Source organism: Hyperolius riggenbachi, chromosome 10 (assembly GCF_040937935.1).
Source record: "Hyperolius riggenbachi isolate aHypRig1 chromosome 10, aHypRig1.pri, whole genome shotgun sequence".
NCBI lineage: Eukaryota > Metazoa > Chordata > Amphibia > Anura > Hyperoliidae > Hyperolius > Hyperolius riggenbachi.
In genome coordinates, this window is record NC_090655.1 from 259,282,647 (window position 1) to 259,306,008 (window position 23,362).

At 43.2% G+C, this 23,362-nt stretch overlaps 1 protein-coding gene across 1 annotated transcript in view; it reads left to right on the forward strand.

Annotated features, from left to right (window-relative positions):
* Positions 1-17,424, forward strand: part of LOC137537130 (zinc finger protein 84-like) — a gene marked incomplete at its 5' end in the record, with an annotated part of 58,653 nt that extends 41,229 nt beyond the window's left edge. Inside the window, 2 exons of the mRNA XM_068259262.1 lie at positions 13,734-13,743; positions 14,780-17,424. Coding sequence (XP_068115363.1) covers positions 13,734-13,743; positions 14,780-15,476 — 707 coding nt within the window. The remainder of the gene's footprint in view (positions 1-13,733; positions 13,744-14,779) is intronic.
* Between the last annotated feature and the right edge of the window lie 5,938 nt (positions 17,425-23,362).

Consider the following 23,362-nt stretch of genomic DNA (forward strand, 5'->3'; position numbering starts at 1 on the left):
AGCCATGTCCCTCCAGTGCCGGCATCTCACCTTCCTAGTAATAATTCAGTCACATCACAGAGACAAGAGAAGATGTATATGGAATATAGCCATGTCCCCCCAGTGCTGGCATCTCACCTTCCTAGTAATAATTCAGTCACATCACAGAGACAAGAGAAGATGTATATGGAATATAGCCATGTCCCTCCAGTGCTGGCATCTCACCTTCCTAGTAATAACTCAGTCACATCACAGAGACAAGAGAAGATGTATATGGAATATAGCCATGTCCCTCCAGCGCCAGTATCTCACCTTCCTAGTAATAATTCAGTCACATCACAGAGACAAGAGAAGATGTATATGGAATATAGCCATGTCCCTCCAGCGCCAGTATCTCACCTTCCTAGTAATAATTCAGTCACATCACAGAGACAAGAGAAGAGGGATATATAATATAGCCATGTCCCTCCAGTGCCGGCATCTCCCCTTCCTAGTAATAATTCACATCACAGAGACAAGAGAAGATGTATATGGAATATAGCCATGTCCCTCAAGTGCTGGCATCTCACCTTTCTAGTAATAATTCAGTCACATCACAGAGACAAGAGAAGATGTATATGGAATATAGCCATATCCCCCCAGTGCCGGCATCTCACCTTCCTAGTAATAATTCAGTCACATCACAGAGACATGAGAAGATGTATATGGAATATAGCCATGTCCCTCCAGTGCTCGCATCTCACCTTCCTAGTAATAGCTCACATCACAGAAACAAGAGAAGATGTATATGGAATATAGCCATGTCCCTGCAGTGCCGGCATCTCACCTTCCTAGTAATATTTCAGTCACATCACAAAGACGAGAAGATGTATATGGAATATAGCCATGTCCCCCCAGTGCCGGCATCTCACCTTCCTAGTAATATTTCAGTCACATCACAGAGACAAGAAGATGTATATGGAATATAACCATGTCCCTCCAGTGCCGGCATCTCACCTTCCTAGTAATATTTCAGTCACATCACAGAGACCAGAGAAGATGTATATGGAATATAGCCATGTCCCCCCAGTGCCGGCATCTCACCTTCCTAGTAATAATTCAGTCACATCACAGAGACGAGAAGATGTATATGGAATGTAGCCATGTCCCTCCAGTGCCGGCATCTCACCTTCCTAGTAATAATTCAGTCACATCACAGAGACAAGAGAAGATGTATATGGAATATAGCCATGTCCCTCCAGTGCCGGCATCTCCCCTTCCTAGTAATAATTCACATCACAGAGACAAGAGAAGATGTATATGGAATATAGCCATGTCCCTCCAGTGCTGGCATCTCACCTTCCTAGTAATAATTCAGTCACATCACAGAGACGAGAAGATGTATATGGAATATAGCCATGTCCCCCAGTGCCGGCATCTCACCTTCCTAGTAATAATTCAGTCACATCACATCACAGAGACAAGAGAAGATGTGTATGGACTATAGCCATGTCCCTCCAGTGCTGGCATCTTACCTTCCTAGTAATAATTCAGTCACATCACAGAGACAAGAGAAGATGTATATGGAATATAGCCATGTCCCTCCAGTGCTGGCATCTCACCTTCCTAGTAATAATTCAGTCACATCACTTAGACAAGATAAGATGTATATGGAATATAGCCATGTCCCTCCAGTTCTGGCATCTCACCTTCCTAGTAATAATTCAGTCACATCACAGAGACAAGAGAAGATGTATATGGAATATAGCCATGTCCCTCCAGTGCTGGCATCTCACCTTACTAGTAATAATTCAGTCACATCACTTAGACAAGATAAGATGTATATGGAATATAGCCATGTCCCTCCAGTGCCGGCATCTCACCTTCCTAGTAATAATTCACATCACAGAGACAAGAGAAGATGTATATGGAATATAGCCATGTCCCTCCAGTGCTGGCATCTCACCTTCCTAGTTACAATTCACATCACAGAGACAAGAGAAGATGTACATGGAATATAGCCATGTCCCTCTAGTGCTGGCATCTCACCTTCCTAGTAATAACTCACATCACAGAGACAAGAGAAGATGTATATGGAATATAGCCATGTCCCTCCAGTGCCGGCATCTCACCTTACTAGTAATAATTCAGTCACATCACTTAGACAAGAGAAGATGTATATGGAATATAGCCATGTCCCTCCAGTGCTGGCATCTCACCTTCCTAGTAATAATTCACATCACAGAGACAAGAGAAGATGTATATGGAATATAGCCATGTCCCTCCAGTGCTGGCATCTCACCTTCCTAGTAATAATTCACATCACAGAGACAAGAGAAGATGTATATGGAATATAGCCATGTCCCTCCAGTGCCGGCATCTCACCTTCCTAGTAATAATTCAGTCACATCACAGAGACAAGAGAAGATGTATATGGAATATAGCCATGTCCCACCAGTGCTGGCATCTCACCTTCCTAGTAATAATTCAGTCACATCACAGAGACAAGAGAAGATGTATATGGAATATAGCCATGTCCCTCCAGTGCTGGCATCTCACCTTCCTAGTAATAATTCACATCACAGAGACAAGAGAAGATGTATATGGAATATAGCCATGTCCCTCCAGTGCTGGCATCTCACCTTCCTAGTAATAATTCAGTCACATCACAGAGACAAGAGAAGATGTATATGGAATATAGCCATGTCCCCCCAGTGCCGGCATCTCACCTTCCTAGTAATAATTCAGTCACATCACAGAGACAAGAGAAGATGTATATGGAATACAGCCATGTCCCTCCAGTGCCGGCATCTCACCTTCCTAGTAATAATTCAGTCACATCACTTAGACAAGAGAAGAGGTATATGGAATATAGCCATGTCCCTCCAGTGCTGGCATTTCCCCTGTACCTTAACCATTGCCTTTCACTCACACTAGGAGAGAGACATGAGGGCATCAAAACCTCCTGTGGTTCTCATTTCTGCTGCTTACCCTGTAAAAAACCCAGTATTCTATTACCTCTTATTGAAAATGTATCAGACTGTAATATACATATTGACTATACATGATATACATTCATACAGGTGTATAGAGGAGGAGGTTAGGTGTAGGTAGGGGGAAGTTAGTGTTAGGTGTATGTAGGGGGAAGTTAGTGTTAGGTGTATGTAGGGGAAGTTAGTTTTAGGTGTAGGTATGGAGAAGGCTAGTGTTAGGTGTAGAGAGGAGGTTAGTGTTCGGTGTAAGTAGGGGGGAGTATAGTGTTAGGTGTAGGTAGGGGAGGTTAGTGTTAGGTGTAGAGAGGAGGTTAGTGTTCGGTGTAAGTAGGGGGGAGGTTAGTGTTAGGTGTAGGTAGGGGAGGTTAGTGTTAGGTGTTGGTAGGGGAGGTTAGTGTTAGGTGTTGGTAGGGGAGGTTAGTTTTAGGTGTAGATAGGCAGAGGTTAGTGTTAAGTTTAGGTGGGGGGAGGTTAGTGTAGGGAGGAGGAGGTTAGTGTTAGGCGTAGGGGAAAGTTAGTGTTAGGTGTAGGTATGGGGGGGGGGGTTAGTGTTGGGTGTAGGGAGGTTAGTGTTAGGTGTAGGAGAAGGTTAGTGTTAGGTGTAGGTATGGAGGGGAGGGGGGTAGTGTTGGGTGTAGGGAGGAGGAGGTTAGTGTTAGGTGTAGGTATGGGGGAGGTTGGTGTTGGGTGTAGGCAGGGGGGGAGTTAGTGTAAGGTGTGGGGGTGGGTTAGTGTTAGGTGTAGGTAGGGGGGGGAGTTAGTGTTAGGTGTGGGGGGTGGGTTAGTGTTAGGTGTATGTAGGGGGTGGTTAGTGTTAGGTGTAGGTAGGGAGAAGTTAGTGTTAGGTGTATGTAGGAGGTGGTTAGTGTTAGGTGTAGGTAGGGGGAGGTTAGTGTTAAAGATAGGAGAAAGTTATTGTTAGGTGTAGGTAGGGGGAGGTTAGTGTTAGGTGTAGTTAGGGGGAGGTTAGTGTTAGGTGTAGGTAGGAGGAGGTTAGTGTTAGGTGTAGTTAGGGGGAGGTTAGTGTTAGGTGTAGTTAGGAGGAGGTTAGTGTTAGGTGTAGGTAGGAGGAGGTTAGTGTTAGGTGTATGTAGGGGGAGGTTAGTGTTAGGTGTAGGTAGGGGGAGGTTAGTGTTCGGTGTAGGAAGGGAGTTAGTATTAGGTGTAGGTAGGGGGGAGGTTGGTGTTAGGCATAAGTAGAGGGGAGGTTAGTGTTATGTGGGGGGTGGAGTTAGTGTTATACATAGGTAGGGGGAGGTTAGTACTAGGTATAGGTAGGGTGAAGGGTTAGTATTAGGTAGAGGTGGGGGGCAGGGTTAGTGTGAGAACAGGAAAAAGATAAGGCTATAGTAGAATATATCACATTGCGCCCATTTTAACATGTGGTGCTTTTAAATGTACGCCTTGAAGGGAGTAGTAGAATTTTACTTTAGAGTATTAGGCCTTTATTCCTGAGAATGATACAAAGTATCTGTATGGTGGATTAGGTTAGGCTATTGCCCTTAGGGATGGATACATAGAGAAGAATATAATCTGTGAATAGTGCGGAGTGGAACTGTGACTGGCCTCTCTTCTATGCCATGGAATACTGAGCCCATAAGATCCTCGTGGAGCAGCTGCCACCTCCAGCTGGTGCCTCACACGTATGCACACTCTCTGTATTACCTTATCTCTGGATTTCTACTACTTCTTATGCTATAAATCATGCAGATAAATACACCTGTTATCATCTGTGCTTATTACTGCAGTCACAGGAGGTTTATGTTTATCCCAGCCGTTATGGGAGGTAGGCCTGTATCTCTTCCCTGTGAAGGAGGACATTTTCCCTGATAGTTTTTCCCAGCAGCTGTTCATAGCAACAGTCACTAATGCCGGCAGCCAATAATATGCAATCCAGTTGTTGTAGGTCAGTGGAGGTCTCAGGGTAGGGTTGTTCTGATAGAGCAGGTTCGGTCCATTGTGTCCATTTTCAGCAGTTCAGACAGTGCTGTTGAATGACCATATCCATTGTATCTCTGATGGGGAGAAGCCAATGTGCAGTCAGGAGCCACTGGTGTTGGGTCGTCCTGCAGGGGGAGAGTTTGGAGTCTGCAGAAAGATGATGGCTGGTGAGTCACAGCTAGGGGGTGGAGCCAGGTAACAAGGGGCGTGGCTGGTAGGACAGGCAGAGGAGATGGAAGCTGCAGCTGGGGAGGGGTTGGGTGGCTTCTGCTGCTTTGGTCCTGGTATTGGCACTGCTCCAGCTGGGAGCTTTGTTGCTATGGCTCTCGGAGAGTTTGGGCTTAGTAGGGGATGGACAGGTGGGCTCAGGTATGGCCAGGATATGCTGTCCCCTCTGCCTAGTTCATGAGGTGACAGATCCATAAGTAATGATAATTTATAGCTAAGTAGCTGCAGGCCTCTGCTCCTATCTTCCTCTGTCTCCAGCTGTTCAATCCTCGCATCCTCATCCATCTACCGCTGCCAGCACTGCTGTAACCTCCCAGGAATGTGTGCATGGAGAGGAGGAGAGAAGCACCAGATGATGAGCAAGGCACACTGGGAGAGAGGACTGTGGTACTGAATGTGCAGGAGACCACAGCTTATGGGATTATCAACCCCTAGCAAAGTATGTTCTTTGCTGTGCTCTGTTTATTACTGCTGATATCTTACAGCTTTAATTTGTTATCCATTTCAGAACTGAGATCTCAGCTCAAAAAACAAGAGAAGGTATCTGAGGAGTGTTCAGCCGTCTATAGAAGAGAAACACATGATGAGAACAGACAAAGAGGAAGAAGAGACGTATGTGAGGAGTGATCAGCAGTCTATGGAGGAGGGTGACATGATGGGGACAATTAAAGAGGAAGAAGAAGAGACATATGTGAGGAGTGATCAGCAGTCTATGGAGGAGGGTGACATGATGAGGACAATTAAAGAGGAAGAAGAAGAGACATATGTGAGGAGTGATCAGCAGTCTATGGAGGAGGGTGACATGATGAGGACAATTAAAGAGGAAGAAGAAGAGACATATGTGAGGAGTGATCAGCAGTCTATGGAGGAGGGTGACATGATGGGGACAATTAAAGAGGAAGAAGAGACATATGCGAGGAGTGATCAGCAGTCTACGGAGGAGGGTGACATGATGGGAACAATTAAAGAAGAAGAAGAGAAGTATGTGAGGAGTGATCAGCAGTCTATGGAAAAGGGAGACATGATGGGGACCATTAGGGAGGAAGAAGACATGACATATGTGAAGGATGATCAGCAGTCTATGGAGGAAGGTGACATGATGAGGACAATTAAAGAAGAGGAAGAAGAGACATATGTGCAGAGGCATAGCTAGGGCTTTCAGCGCCCGGGGACAAAGACTATTAATGCGCCCCCTAAGGGGAAGGCACCAAAAAAGGGGCGTGACCATATAATAAATGTGGGCGTGGTTATGGGTGGAGCCAAATGTACAGGAAGTTGGCAGGCTCACGCTCACCCACCCTCCCTCAGCATGTACCTTCCAGCATGTTCCAAGACAAATTCAGCAATCATGAGCCCCCCCCCATCAAGACAAATTCAGCAATCATGAGGCCCCCAACATGACCAACTCAGCAATCATGAGGCCCCCAACAAGACAAATTTAGCACTCATGAGGCCCCCAACAAGACAAATTCAGCAATCATGAGGCCCCCAACAAGACAAATTCAGCGATCTTGAGGCCCCCAACAAATCATGAGGCCCCTAACAAGACAAATTCAGCGATCTTGAGGTCCCCAACAAATCATGAGGCCCCCAACAAGACAAATTCAGAGATCTTGAGGCCCCCAACAAGACAAATTCAGCGATCTTGAGGCCCCCAACAAATCATGAGGCCCCCAACAAGACAAATTCAGTAACCATGAGGCCCCCAACAAGACAAATTCAGCAGTCATGAGGCACATAAATAGACAGCATTTCACATAAATAGGCAGAATGCCCTTTTAATATGGTAGACACCTCTCACCTGGCAGCAGTTCCCCAAAATACACTCAATCCGACAGCAGTGGTTCCCCAAAAATAGGTAGCCCCAGGTCTATAGGTGTCCCCAGAATAGGTGGGCAGCAGTATAGATGTCCCCAGAATAGGTGGCCAGCGGTATAGATGTCCCCAGAACAGGTAGCCAGGGGTAGAGATGTCCACAGAACAGGTAGCCAGGTGTATATGTGCCCAGTATATGTAGCCAGGTGTATATGTGCCCAGTATATGTAGCCAGGTGTATATGTGTCCAGTATGTGTAGTCAGGGGGTATATGTGCCCAGTATATGTAGGCAGGGGGTATATGTCCCCAGTATATGTAGGCAGGGGGTATATGTCCCCAGTATATGTAGCCAGGGGGTATATGCGCCCAGTATATGTAGTCAGGGGGTATATGCGCCCAGTATATGTAGGCAGGGGGTATATGTCCCAGTATATGTAGGCAGTGGTATATGTCCCCAGTATATGTAGGTAGGGGGTATATGTCCCCAGTATATGTAGGCAGGGGGTATATGTCCCCAGTATATGTAGGCAGGGGGTATATGTCCCCAGTATATTTAGCCAGGGGGTATATGCGCCCAGTATATGTAGGCAGGGGGTATATGCGCCTAGTATATGTAGGCAGGGGGTATATGTCCCCAGTATATGTAGGCAGGGGGTATATGTCCCCAGTATATGTAGCCAGGGGGTATATGCGCCCAGTATATGTAGGCAGGGGGTATATGCGCCCAGTATATGTAGGCAGGGGGTATATGTCCCCAGTATATGTAGGCAGGGGGTATATGTCCCCAGTATATGTAGGCAGGGGGTATATGTCCCCAGTATATGTAGGCAGGGGGTATATGTCCCCAGTATATGTAGCCAGGGGGTATATGCGCCCAGTATATGTAGTCAGGGGGTATATGCGCCCAGTATATGTAGGCAGGGGGTATATGTCCCCAATATATGTAGGCAAGGGGTATATGTCCCCAGTATATGTAGGCAGGGGGTATATGTCCCCAGTATATGTAGCCAGAGGGTATATGCGCCCAGTATATGTAGGCAGGGGGTATATGCGCCCAGTATATGTAGACAGGGGGTATATGTCCCCAGTTTATGTAGGCAGGGGGTATATGTCCCCAGTATATGTAGGCAGGGGGTATATGTCCCCAGTATATGTAGGCAGGGGGTATATGTCCCCAGTATATGTAGGCAGGGGGTATATGTCCCAAGTATATGTAGGCAGGGGGTATATGTCCCCAGTATATGTAGGCATTAGGTATATGTCCCCAGTATATGTAGTCAGGGGGTATATATGCGCCCAGTATATGTAGTCAGGGGGTATATATGCGCCCAGTATATATAGTCAGGGGGTATATGTCCCCAGAATAGGTAGTCAGGTGTGTCCCCCAGCATGAAGGGAGCAGCGCAGTGGAGGGAGAGCTGTGAGCAGCGGTGGAGAAGGGGGGCCATCTCCCCCCTCCTTCTCTCACCTTAGGTGCTCTCCCTCCCTCGCTGTCCCCTCCACGACTAATGTTCGTCCGGGTGGCTGGCAGCGGCGGGCGGGACTTACCTGCGTCTCGTCGCAGCGCCGGATGGATCTGCCGCTACTCTCTGGTCTAGTCCAGACCAGAGCAGCGGCTGCAGGACCCGAACTTCCGGCGCTGGAGCGAGATGGAGGTAAGTCCCGCCCGCCGCTGCCAGCCACCCGGACGGACATTAGTTGTGGAGGGGACAGTGAGGGAGGGAGAGCACCTAAGGTGAGAGAAGGAGGGGGGAGATGGCCCCCCTTCTCCACCGCTGCTCACAGCTCTCCCTCTTCTCCGCGCTGCTCCCCCTCCCAAAAAAAACCCTGTAGCTCAGCTGGGCGCCCTCGGGGACCCGGCGCCCCGGGGCACCTGTCCTACCCCGACCCCCCCTAGCTCCGCGCCTGCATATGTGAGGAGTGATCAGCAGTCTATGGAGGAGGGTTTAATAATAAAAGTGATTAAAGAAGAAGAGACATATGTGAGGAGTGATCAGCAGTCTGCGGAGAAGGGTGACACGATGAAGACAAATAAAGAGAAACCCCCACTTTCAGAGGGCAGAACAGGTGAGTAATCAATATTAAATGTTGAATATCTTGTTGGTTATTATGACTGTGTCACTGCTCACAGACTGGCCATATTAGGAGTTAGAATGCAAGGATCAGTGTTGCGCCGGTAAATAGTAAATTCAACACCAGCTAATTTGAAAATAAGAGAATCCTCCTCTCTTACAAAGATAAACAATATCTTGTAATAATCAAAAAAGTGCTAAGTGCATTTAAAACACCGCTATGTAGCAATTCATCAAAATAAAAAGTGCAGTAACAAGAATACATGAATAAATAGACAATAGTATATATCGGTACCTAACTACAGTCACTCACGCATTCAGACCACGGACACCTCCACTCGCTGCAGTGACAAAATGAACTGGGAGGGTCCTGAAAAAGTGTGCAAAAATAGCAACTCATGAAAAGCAAAAATATGCATTGAACCTGCTAATAAACTCTGCAGGCTTCTGTGAAATAATCATCAACCATTAAATGTGCTTGAAAGTAGTTTAGCAGTTTGTAGTCGTAGCACATTTAGTGTAAATCTTATGCAGGATGACGCAGGTCAGATTGCTTTTCCCTTTGTGCGGGTGAATGTAAGTCACTAGCTGCAATTGCTGCAATGACTGGATAATCACTAATAGAATGTGCTGATGTTCAATGATAGTTAAATGGAATCTGAAATGAAAATAATCATATGATATAATGAATTTTATGTGTAGTACAGCAAAGAAATAGAACATTAGTAGCAAAGAATAGAGTCTGCTAAACAACAAAGGGGAACTGAGACCCCCCACTATTCTGTAATAATTGGCTTAAGGCGATAGCCTATTAATAGCTCAAGACACCTGAATCAGTGAAAAAATCTTTATTCAAAACCAGCTTAAACAAATAAAAACAATTAAAAAGGTCCCTTGGCCGCTTCGGCGGAACTAGTGGGGCAGCGTGGGTAGCGCTGTGCAGCCATTCCTGGTCTATATATTGACATATCTGGTGAGTCTTGTGTATGTTCTCTGCTCTTCCACTATACACTCGGATACTCCTTTGGCAAGCTGTTTGTTGCCATCTTTCCTCACCTGTTGTTTTACTCTTGTTTTCCTTGTTTATATATATCTTTTTGATTCACTACACTTTTTGCTTCATTGGTATCTTGTTCTTGGGCCTTTCGTCTTCTCCCTATTAAACGCTTGAATGATAATTGGTTTATTGATTGTATATTTTTGCACTACAGATATAGTGGGATCTTGTTCATGATATCTCATCATACAGTTGAGCACAGGATGATTGCTGCACTTGCACCTTATATTGAGCAGGGAACATTATATGATATTGTTATATGTTTGTATCTATTTCTCCTGGGATATTGTTCTGTGAAGCAGATGTCTCTAGCACTACATTGATTGATTATTTATTTTCTGGGACACTGCTATATATTTTATCACAGTGATACCCAGGAGAAGTATCTATTTATTATGCACTCGACTTGATTATGTACCTTGATATTTAGGGGCCTGTGTACCAGGTCTGGCTGCCTGTTTTTAATTGTTTTTATATGTTTAAGCTGGTTTTGAATAAAGATTTTTTCACTGATTCAGGTGTCTTGAGCTATTAATAGGCTATCGCCTTAAGCCAATTATTACAGAATAGTGGGGGGTCTCAGTTCCCCTTTGTTGTTTAGCAGTTTGTACTATCCTGTGCAGAGTGTAGGTAAAACTCAGTTTTGAAAATAGATGTTAAACGTGGGCTGAAACGTGGTGAGTGCAGTAGGCAGCGTGGTTTGCAGACACTTACCATGTGTATTTGTAGATACACCTGTATTAATAAGGCCTGGAGAAGAGTGTTGTACCCGGGTGCCCCATTTTCTCCTTTGGCCCTGGCTTGCTGCTAATTTGTATTAAAGTGAACATCGGCGCCTGATTTGGCGGACACTTGAGTTGCATGAGGAATGGGAATTACATGTCCGTGCTGCATCCCTGTGAGATCCATGCTGCGTTTATTTCAGGAAATGTTAAATAAGCCACACTATTTACCTGCCTAAACATTTTTAGTGGCAGCCACTGTCTGAGAGGCCTAAAAAAATATTTAGGCAGGTAAATGCCCAATTTTTCAGGCACCTCAGACAGTGGCTGCAACCACAAATGTATTAGGCAGGTAATCCCAAATTTGTCAAGACTCTCAGTCAGTGGCAGCAATTTAAAATGTTTAGGCAGGTAAATGCAGATATATATATATATATATTTTTTACAATAAAGTTTTATTAAGTGAAATAAAAAAGGTGTGTACAGTCATAAACAGGTATACACAAATCAAATCCATTTGTGGGGCTAAAAACATAAAAACGTGCACAGTTCAATTAAGCATGTTTAAGCATGTTAGCCAGTTTGTCACATGTTAGAAGATATAAAAAAAAATCTGCTAGACAGCAACAGGTTGGTATCTTGGCATTACTGGAAAGGGGATTGTGTCTGCTATGCATGAAATAATCTATTGCCAGCTGGGAAGCATGCTAACCATGATTACAAGGTACTTACATACTGAAAGCTAACAATAACAATAATAATAATAACATTTCTATAGAGCTTTTCTCCCATAGCACGCAAAGCGCTTAGGCTCTCTCAGATTCAGAAATTGGCAGTAGAATGAAGTATTGACACAACAGAAATTATATTTCTGCAAATGCCAGACTGAACAGGTGGGTTTTCAGTCTGGATTGAAACACATCCAGAGATGGAGCTGTCCTGATCTGCTGAGGTAAGGATTTCCATAATGTAGGAGAGGCATGACAGAAGGCTCTGGGACCAAAAGTTTCCAGGTGAACTCTGGGTATGACTAGATTATTAGAACATGTGGATCTGAGATTGCGGGGATTGCTACACAGCTGTAACATTTCTTTCATGTATCCAGGGCCAGATTATGTAGTGATTTAAATGTCAGTAGGCCAATCCGGAATAGGTCCCTCCATTCTATAGGTAGCCAGTGAAGGGAGTGCAGGACTGGTGTTATGTGGCAGTGATGAGGTTGGTTGAAGTGCTTGATTTTTGTGATGTTCTTCAAGTGAAAATAGGATGATTTTACCACAGCAGAGATGTGGGTTCTGAAGTTTAAATCCCCATCAATTAGAACTCCCAGGCTACGCACATGCTCAGAGCTGTGTAGATCTGTGCCTCCTATTCCCAGTGGTGAAGACTTCAGGAGAAGTTGTTTTTGTTGTCATTCGCTTCCCTCCGATTAGAAGGACTTAAGTTTTATCTGCATTTAGTCTCAGCCAGTTGTCACTCATCCATTGCTGTAGTTCAGCTAGGCAGGTGTTTATTGTTGGGAGTTGGGTCTGTCACCCCAGGCTTGAAGGAAAGATATAGTTGAGTGTCATTAGCATAGCAGTGGGATGTCAGTCCGTCAGGTATGTCAGGCTGAGAGCTAGCAGAGGCATCCCATAGGCTGGCAGGGTAAAATACACAACCTGTGTTTTGGGGTATCATTGGCGCTCCTTCCATCTATCCCATACTAGAGTTCTTGATGGCCTCCTATCTACACACACTCGTTTTTTTTTTTTTTTTTTTTTTTTATAAGGAAATGAGCTGTCTACTCTTTTAACCCAGTTTTGAAAGGTTAGTGGCGAGGGCACAAGCCATCTATCTGCATGCCGCCTCTTGCCTGGCCATGATCAGCACTCCTGACAAAAAGGATTTATGGGGAGTTGCCAAACCCTCATCGTGTATGACACCCGAAATGCATACAATTGGATCAGCGTTCATAGGGAACCTTGTCATGCAAGAATTTTGTAAGTTGTTTCCAGTAATCTATTATCATGGGGTAATCCTTAATAAGATGAAAAAAGGGGGGTGCGGGAGATATTTGGGACAGACATCAGTGGCCATGGAGTTATATTTAACTAGCCTGTTTGGGGTCAGATAGGCCTGCTGGAGAATATATAATTGCATGATTCTACCATGAACATACGGGGATACCTTTTTCACAGCATCAAGGGCATCTTCCCAATCCTCATCTACATTGTTATTATTATTATTTTTTATTATTATGATTATTTAGTATTTATATAGCGCCATCATCTTCCGCAGCGCTGTACAGAGTATATATTGTCTTGTCACTAACTGTGCCTCAGAGGGGCTCACAATCTAATCCCTACCATAGTCATATGTTTATGTATGTTTTGTGCAATACATGTGTTTTAGTCTAAGGCCAATTTAAGGGGAAGCTAATTAACTTGTATGTTTTTTGGGATGTGGGAGGAAATCTGAGTGCCCGGAGGAAACCCATGCAGCCACGGGGAGAACATACAAACTCCTTGCAGATGTTGACTTGGATGGGATTCGAGCTGGGGACTCAGCGCTGCAAGGCGAGAGCGCTAACCACTACGCCACCGTGCTGCCCAAATAAAAATTATTTACTCATTGAAGTTGTTCTTTCTACGACTAAGTCTCTTGTGACACAGGATGCATTTGGCTTCTGTACTGTATCAGGCAGACACACAGAAATAAGCCCACACTGCAGAGCCTTGTACTGATGCTCTGGTACCGGTAGGAGTGACTGGGCAATGTGTCTGGCTGACCCCAGGTGACTTCACACTTTCCTGTTTGCCTCCTGTCTCCTGCAACCTCTCACTGCTTCTCACTCTTATCCTCCCTTTCCAAGGCTCTGTCTCTCCCTCTGATTGCTCCTCCTTCTGTTCCTCTCTTGTGGGCACCCATGTGACATCCATCACCCCCATCGCTTACACTTCCCAGCTCACAGTAGGTGCCACAGCAGGGAAATTGCACCTTGTGTTTACCTGGGTACTGTTGTCTGAATTTTTAACTTCCTCAGTACTCACACCTTATTAATATGGAAATACGTATATAAAATTAAGTGGAGAAAAACTAGTAATAAGATGTAACTCTTAAATAAATTAGGATAAAAACTAAATAATAATAAATTAGGATAAAGCTGCTCAAACATCATTATGAAGTGAAAACACAGTGGGTTGCAAAATGGTCTTAAATTAACCCAAAAGACGTTAGGGGGATACCTACGCAGCTCTCACTGTTATTGTAAACAAAAATGTGACATGCCAATAAAGCCTGGGACCCACTAGCAGCCCTTTTCTAAGTGCTTGGGATTTAAAAAGCCCTTGATAATGTAATGCTACGGGTGCGATCCCACTTGAGGGATGTGATTTTTTTTTTTAATTACCCATAGTATTACATTAGCAAGAGCTTTACAATCACAAACACTTAGAAAATTGCTGCCAGTGGGTTCCAGGCCTAACTCTGAGCTGGTGCAAATTCTATGCTAATTATATGCAAAGTTATGCATCTGCTGCATCCGGTCCATTTTCAAACTGCATAAACTTTGCCTCAACTTAGAATTCTCAGCTGCTCACTGACCATCCCTAATGATAATTGTTCCAGAATTCTTTAACAGGAAGTGATGATGTTTCTATATTTGCAGTGCGGAGTCCCAGCATCAGGAACCTCTCAGAGACTCGTCTCTCTGTATCCACAGACTGTACAACGGATGATGATGTCACTGGACAAGAGTCTCCTGCAGATATCCTGGTTACCCCAAATATTCCCCCAGACTCCCCTCACCTGTCTAACCCTGAGGGGCCTCATACCCAGCACAGCTCTGCCCCTGCTGGAGGGTCTTATTCCTGTTCAACATGTGGGAAATGTTTTGTTCAGAAATCAGACCTTGCCAGACATGAGAGCTCTCACACTGTTGAGAAGCCCTTTTCGTGTGCTGAGTGTGGGAAATGTTTTATTCAAAAATCAATTTTTGTTATTCATGAGAGATCTCACACTGGTGAGAAGTGCTATTCATGTGCTGAGTGTGGAAAATGTTTTGGCTCTAAATCAAACCTTATCAAACATGAGAGATCTCACACTGGTAAGAAGACCTATTCATGCTCTGAGTGTGGGAAATGTTTTGTACAGATAGCAAATCTTGTCAGACATGAGAGGTCTCACACTGGTGAGAAACCCTTCTCATGTGCTGAGTGTGGGAAATGTTTTGTTCGGAAATCGAATCTTGTCAGGCATGAGAGATCTCACACTGGTGAGAAGCCCTTTTCCTGTGCAGAGTGTGGAAAATGTTTTATTCAAAAATCAATTCTTGTTATTCATGAGAGATCTCACACTGGTGAGAAGCCCTATTCATGTACAGAGTGTGGGAAATGTTTTGCATCTAAAGAAGGCTTTATATATCATGAGAGATCTCACACTGGTGAGAAGCCCTATTCTTGTGCTAAGTGTGGGAAATGTTTTGTACAGAAATCACAGCTTGTCAGACATGAGAGGTCTCACACTGGTGAGAAGCCCTATTCTTGTGCTAAGTGTGGGAAATGTTTTGTACAGAAATCACAGCTTGTCAGACATGAGAGATCTCACACTGGTGAGAAGCCCTATTCTTGTGCTGAGTGTGGGAAATGTTTTAGGCGTAAAGAAAGCCTTGTCAGTCATGAGATATCTCACACTGCTGACAAGCCCTAAGCATGTGTTGTGTATGGGAAATGTTGTTGTTTGGAAAACACTGCTTGTTATATATTTGTGTTTAGTGTGGGAAATGTTTTGGCCATAAGTGGTCTTTTACAATGCTTTTATTTTTGTCTCTTGCAAAGTGCTCATAGAAATATTTCAACACAGAGTCCTGAGGACACTTTCATGCTACTCAGTTTATTGGTTTGGTAAAGCTGAATGGAGGTGACAATGAGGAGATAAACATGGTTACATATAGTCCTAACCTGAGATAGAACTTGCCTGAGTTCATGTTTTATATTTTTAATTGTAAGGGTTAATAAACCAGGTGCTTTTTATGCAAATGATGCAGAATCTGCAGTCACAGCTCTCCTGAAAAGTACATAAAACAACATGCTATTATCTGGGAATATTAGATGACCCCAGTCATCCAGACTGACCTGAGGAAAGGAGATTTCCCTCTCTCTGTCTCTCTGTGTCTTTTTTTTATATTCAGGAAACATGAAGGGATTTGAGCTGAATGCACAAAGTCCAGTAAGATAAGAAGAGAGGGATTTATCTCCCAGCAATGTTACGCTGGACACACACAGGACTGATATTCAGAGAGATTGGATCACTGCGACTGTGACGGGATCTTCCAGGGATCTCCTGATTTCTCTAAATAATATTAGGGGTAACGTTATAGATCTATATTATTACGCCCTCACAGAGGAAGATTGGCTACTATTTTACATGATAATACTACAGTATAAATATGGGAGCAGGAAAAGATAAGGTATTATTAGTCAGATGTATTCCCAGCAGCACGGCTGTAGAGTCAGAGCAGTTTTTTAGTACCTGGAGTCGGAGTTGTCCACAAATGCACTGACTCTGACTCCTAATAAATGTATACTTTAACTACTTAAGGGCCACAATGATTGAAATCTACGCCCTGTTTTGGTGGTCACCTGGCTGGCAGGGCGTAGATTTCAATAACCGCAGCAGTGCGCATCTGCCATTTTCGTCGCTCTACGCCGATCTCACGGCTGAAACCCGACGTCTCTCACTGCAGCTCACTGGCTCTGCCTGTCTCTATGACGGCAGAGCCATGTAAGCTGGTCAGGAGCCAATTTCATTGGCTCCTGGCCGTGTCTGTCAATGTAAGCCACTCCCATAAGCTTACATTGATAGACAATGAAAGCAGCTCCTAACCTGCTCACATAACTCTGCCGTCATAGAGACCACAGAGTGGATGTCAGGAGGATGCTGGCGTGCGGCGGATATGCGCGGCGATACCGGTCGGTATTGTACCAGCGGTCTCTGGTCCTTCAGGGGGCAGAGGCTGCTGGTACTTAAGTGGTTAATTAAAAGAAATAATGTTATTAAATTATTCAATTTCGCAGATAGCTCACAAAAAATCTGAAATATACAGTAATAGCTGTGCTTAGTCCACAAAAATGAAACAATAAACCAATCAAACAACAAGTTACTTTTGCTTCAGCATTAAACAGTAACCATATTTTTAACACCAGATACATATATGTAACTGACTGTATGTGTGATGTGTACACTGGAATCTTTTATATATAATAACATCTCTGCATTCTAAACTACCACAAATGTGGATCTAATCTTTGTTTTAACCATTTAACGGCAACCTAGCGTATTGAAAAATCATGCTTTTGCCTGTTAATGGCAACATGACGTTTTAATACGTTGCGCGTTCCCACTGCCGCTCCGCACGTGTGCGCGCCGCTACCGCCGCCGTTTCCGTCGGGTTCCCGTGCTGGGTGGAAACTGTTTAAGTTTAATAAAGTGTAAAAAAAAAAAAAAGGGGATCACTTCCTATACGGGAGAGTGTTCACTAGCGCCATCTTGTAGCCAAAAAGTATATTACACATACAAAGCACATACATATGCAAGTACATACACACTATTAATAAAATTAATAAAATTACACTTACAACCCTCCCCCCCCCCCCCCCCCTCCCCAAAAAAAACACTCCTAAAAAAAAATCAGCTTAAAATAAATAAATAAATAGTTGCCTTAGGGACTCAGCTTTTTTAATCTGTATTTTATGGGGGAAAATTAATTTTAATTTATTATATAGGGGCAAAAAAAAAACAAACAGAAAAATAACACCTATATTTTAAAATAATATATTGTCGCCATACATTGTGATAGGGACATCATTTAAACGGTTTAATAATCGGGACAACTGGGCAAATAAAATGTGTTTGTTTTATCCACAGGAGAACGTTTAATTTTAAAACTATAATGGCTTAAAACTGAGAAATAATTATTTTTTTTCATTTTTTTATTTTTTTCTTCATTAAAACGCATTTAGAATAAAAAAATTCTTAGCAAAATGTACTACCCACAGAAAGCCTAATTAGTGGCGAAAAAAACGAGGTATAGATCATTTTCTTGTGATAAGTAGTAATAAAGTTATTAGGGAATAAAAGGGAGGAGCACTGACAAGTGAAAATTGCTCTGGTCCGTTAGAGTAAAAACCCTTGGGGGTGAACTGGTTAACTACTTATTTCCCCAAAATCTGAAAATGGAGTGCCTCCTTAGAATCAAAGAAAACCAAAACCTATTAAAAAGTAAATGGGACTTTGACTGGGCTTCCCTCCTACTATTATAACAATTTTACAAGGGCCTACCCCAATCATCTTAAACACCTAACTATCACATAGCCCAACTATATATCCATGGACATCTAGACCAAGTATTATTAGTAGGTAACTTTTCTTTATCATAAATTACCTCACCAGAAGTGCTGCCCCTCTGCCTTCCCTCCCTTCTCCTACACCCCCCCCCCCCCCTTCCACTATTCTGCCTGACCACCCTATGAGTTACAAGTCCCAGTCACTATTAACTAGTGTAGTCCGGGACCTCTGTAACCTAATTATAAAATCACTAAATCAAACAAAGATCCCACATTTTTGATACTCATGATACGTTCTCTGGATCGAATATCCATAATCTTTTCCCTACATCAATATCAACCACGAGCTGACATATCCTCCTTTCTTATGATCATCGTATAGTGAAACCCTCACTTCTCCCATGAGAGGCTCACCCTGCGTCATCATCGGTACACTATACATTGCTTCTTGTCTCAGTCTGTCCCACTGTTTAGGACAGAAGTTAATTCTGTATTCTATTTCAAGTATGTTTAAATCCTTGTTAAAAAAAAACTGTTAAAAACCTGTTATGGATATTGTATAAGCTTTTCATACATGAACCCTTGTTTAGCTATTGATAAACTGTTTATTCATGTGCAAAATTCAATAAAAATTACTTACACAAAAAAACCTACTTATTTCCTCCACCCCATCTTTTTCTTTCATCAAGGTATCTATAATTTTTTGGTTAATTCCTCTGTTTTGTTCTCTTTACTACCCTGAATGCGATCATATGATTTAGAGGTGTTTTTGTGTGTGTGTGTTCTTTTTCTATTTCCCATTAGTTGTTCCCTCTTCATATACAACTTAACGAGGTATAACCTCTACCATAAAAGGCCATCCTCAAAATTAGCTAACTTCCAAAATTAGCCTACAGCTACAATCTAACGCCACACTACCATTCTGAAGATATCGGATACAAATCTCCCATAGGGGACCAGCCCTCCTGGCACTGCAGGTGTTCCCCATATGGAAGAATATCTCAGTCAGAGTTTGTTTTAATAGCCACCTATCTACATAGAATAACAATTTCTGTACCATCTGATGTCTGTTGGCTTTGCCTATGGGAAGTACAGTACTGCTTATATGAAGCTTTTATGTAGTGACACTCACAACAACAGACAACTCTCTCTGTTATGGTGGTGAACAAAACCTCTGTCGCTAGACTTATCATTTTATTTCCATCCAAAACCCGGCCTGGCTTATGTATAAAATGTTCTAACCTCTGTTTCTATGTGGGATGTACATCCAGCTGATCTATAGAAGAAACTTGTGTGTATAATGTTTATATGATATAGTGTGATGGATGTTTCATTATTATTATTTGCAAATCACTGTAACGTTTTGTTTGTATTGTATTACAAATCCTTTACTATAAATGTGATAGCATCTCTGTGGTAAGAATAAAGCCCAACGAGTAGCTGTGTCACTGGTCGGGATTGTCAATGAGATGCAAATAATTCTGTGTTGCTGCAGGATTATGCACATTTTATATGCAAATGTATGCAGCTTGAAAATGGACCAATCAATTTCCACCTTTGCAGGACTGTGTGGAAGGGTGAGCAATGCACCCTGGGAAGTAAACACAACGGGAGCCTAAATGAGGCACTAGCTCACAAAGTATAGAAAGATGGAAATTAGGTGAAATGAACACTTACAAAGGGAAGCTGCACAGGGAGCCGCCAACCACTGGAAGCAGGTGGGAGAGGCACAAACCCGACTCCACTCGGGGTACCCAGAGAGGGGGGTGATGGTCATACTCTTAAAGCAGATCCAAGATGAAAAACTAACTATGAAAAGTAACTTGTCTGCATATCTTATCTAAAGTTTAGATGGTTTACACAGCAAATCTAGCTGCAAACAGCTTTATTGGAAAATGATTATTTCTTCCTGTGATACAATAACAGCAGCCATGTTGTTTGTAAACATTACACAGAGGCAGGCTTATCTGTATCTTGAGCACTCAGCCTGTGAAAAAAAACCTAATCCCCCCTCCTCCCTCCTCCCCTCTGCCTCTTAAATCTCTGGCTAGTAACACCTCCTCCTGCCCAGACTGAGCTCCCATGAGCCCTTGCTACTGCCAAGGATCTCTGAAAACCTGTGGGCGTGGTTTATTTAGTTTATAGGGAATTAGAGTATTAAAACAAAAACAAAAAAGTATCTGGCTTGAGGAATGCTCTATAAACAATAGGAAGGAACACAATTATGCAATGAGTAAAAAGATCTCCTCGGATCCACTTTAACCACTTTACCCCCAGCGGTACGAATTTCTCCGCCCCTTTTTTCCCTCCTAAAAAACCAGGGACGGAGAAATCCGTACCTTCCGCGCTACCGCCGCTGTCCGTGCTCCCGCCGCTCATGCACGCCGCCGCCCGCTCGCCCGGAGATCAATGAACGGGAAAATCCATTCCCGTTCGTTGATCTAGCCCCCGCAATGATCTGCTGCTTCTTTCAGAAACAGCGAGATCATTGTGCGTCTCCCAGCCTCCTACTGCTTCCTGTAAGCGTCCTTCCGGACGCTTACAGGTCGCATGTAAACAAACACTCTGTGGCCATCTTGTGGCCAAATAGTAAACTACACCCTAAAAGCATTTTACATATACAAACATTACATTTACACAATAAATTAACTCATTACCTCCCACACTCCCCAATTTTTATTTTTTTTTTGTAATTAAAAAAAAAAAAAATACAATAAAAAAAAAAAACATAAATAGTTACCTTAGGGACTGAACTTTTTAAATATTTATGTCAAGAGGGTATAACACTGTTACTTTATAAACTATGGGCTTGTAATTAGGGATGGACGCAAAACTGAAAAAAATGCACCTTTATTTCCAAATAAAATATTGTCGCCAAATATTGTGATAGGGACATAATTTAAATGGTTTTATAACCGGGACAAATGGGTTAATACATTTCATGGGTTTTAATTACAGTAGCATGCTTTATTTAAAAACTATAATGGGCGAAAACTGAAAAATAATAATTTTTTCCCACATTTTTTCCTATTTCCCCATTAAAACACATTTAGAATAAAATAATTCTTGGCATAATGTCCCACCTAAAGAAAGCCTAATTGGTGGTGAAAAAAACTAGATATAGTTCATTTCATTGGGATAAGTAATAATAAAGTTATAGACGAATGAATGGAAGGAGCGCTGAAAGGTGAAAATTGCTCTGGTGGTCAGGGGGTAAAACCCCTCAGTGGTGAAGTGGTTAAAAAACAGCAGTAAGGTCCTGTGACATGTGACCTCTGCCATGTGGTGACCAGACTTAGCCCTTCCAAGGAGAGAAACAAGTACAAAGGGGGTTAGAGGAGTGTATAAAACTGAGTAAAGAGCAAATCAAAGAGAAAAAGAGGGAAGAGGCTTACCTCAATATCAACAAATTCATATACAGTATGTATAAATCCCTTTTTCCACTTTGTTTTTAACTCCTTTTTATACACTCCTGGGTGCCTCTTACCCCCTTTGTGGACCTTTGCAGGAAATGATTGGTCCATTTATAAGCTTTATACCTTTTCATGCTAAATTAACGTACTTCTGCATCAACTCAGAATTATTCCCTTCTGAATGACCTTCTCTAGTCACTATTGCAACATCCAACTGAGCTATTTTACAAACTGACATTCATATTTTAATATGTATCTTGGTACATTATAAAAGAGTAATCATTTTTTTATATGAAATTTGTTTAAAGGATACCCGAAGTGACGTGACATGATGAGATAGACGTGTATATATAGTGCCTAGCACACAAATAGCTTTGCTTTGTTCCTTTTTTTCTTTCTCTGCCTGAAAGAGTTAAATATCAGGTATGTAAGTGTCTGACTCAGTCCTGACTCAGACAGGTAGTGACTACAGTGTGACCCTCAGCCGGCCGGACAGTGCTGTCCTTTGTGCATCTGCGCAATAGTGCTTCGCAGGTGTAGTACGTTCCTGGCGGCAGAGTGTGTGCATGCGCATTACACCCAACTGTCTCAAGTACCGGGAACCATAGCAAAAGATCCAGGTGGCGGAGGAGGACAGAGAGGGACTGATTAGCTTGAAGGGGGCTGGAGGAAGCCCCAGGCATGTATAAAACTTTCATCTGTCTCAGGTTTACGTTAAGTTGCACAGTAGTACTATACTCTACATATGCCCTCTCCACAGAGCTGCAAGGAATCCACTGAGAATGTTGTTGCACATTGATCACAGAGGTGTTGTCTATCACCCATAAAGCTGGTTCAGATGGTACATGAAGAATGTGTAATGTAGGAAGAATCCCCTCATTCCCCTGCAGAGTACCTGCACATCACTCTTACATGTCCCCACAGTCACTTTGGCTAGGGCCTGATCCATGTTCAGATTAAGCATGAAGACTGTGTAATAGAGGAAGAATCTCCTCATTCCCCTGCAGAGTACCTGCACATCACTCTTACATGTACCCACAGTTACATTGCCTAGGGCCTGATAGATGTTCTTTGTTCCTGTCTGTACCTTCTACAAGTACTCTTACCAAGGACTAGTTTTTGGCCTCGTTCACATCTATGCAGCGCAGATGGCCGTGCGATCGGAACACAACGTGTATGATCGCACGCCATCTGCGCTGCTACCCGCTGCATTGCTTATCCCATCCATTGACAGTGAATGGGTCAGCTCTGCGCTTGCGGGCAGAATGCATGCAGCAGTACGCAAGCGCATCATAGCGCATCGTACTGCTGCACAGCGCATTTGGTGTGAACGGCAGAAGGGCTGTCTATACCCTTCTGCTGTTCTTGCATGTTACCACGTCATACGTACTTCCAAATGCGCACGGAAGTGTATATGATGTGAACAAGGCCTAAGTCTATGACTAAAGGTATTAGAGGCAGAAGATCAGTTGGATAGCCAGGTAACTGGTATTGTTTAAAAGGGAATACATATGGCAGCCTCCATATCCCTCTCAGTTCAGTTGTCTTTTAAAATTCCAAAGCGTTGGCAGTTAATAGATGCATTTTATGTTACACACTTTCAATCATCAAGATTGTAATATGCAAATAAGAGAAGTCGAGGAGTCGGTGGAATCCTAGCCTGAGGAGTCGGAGTATTTTTTTGTACCGACTCCACAGCCCTGTTCAAAACTCGGCAAATCCAGCACCACATCTCCATGGCAACGGTGTCACGTGACACTCTTCACATGACAACGTATTACACGCTGGAACGTCTTGATGATACAGTTGCCTTGGATACATGATAATGGAATCGGCG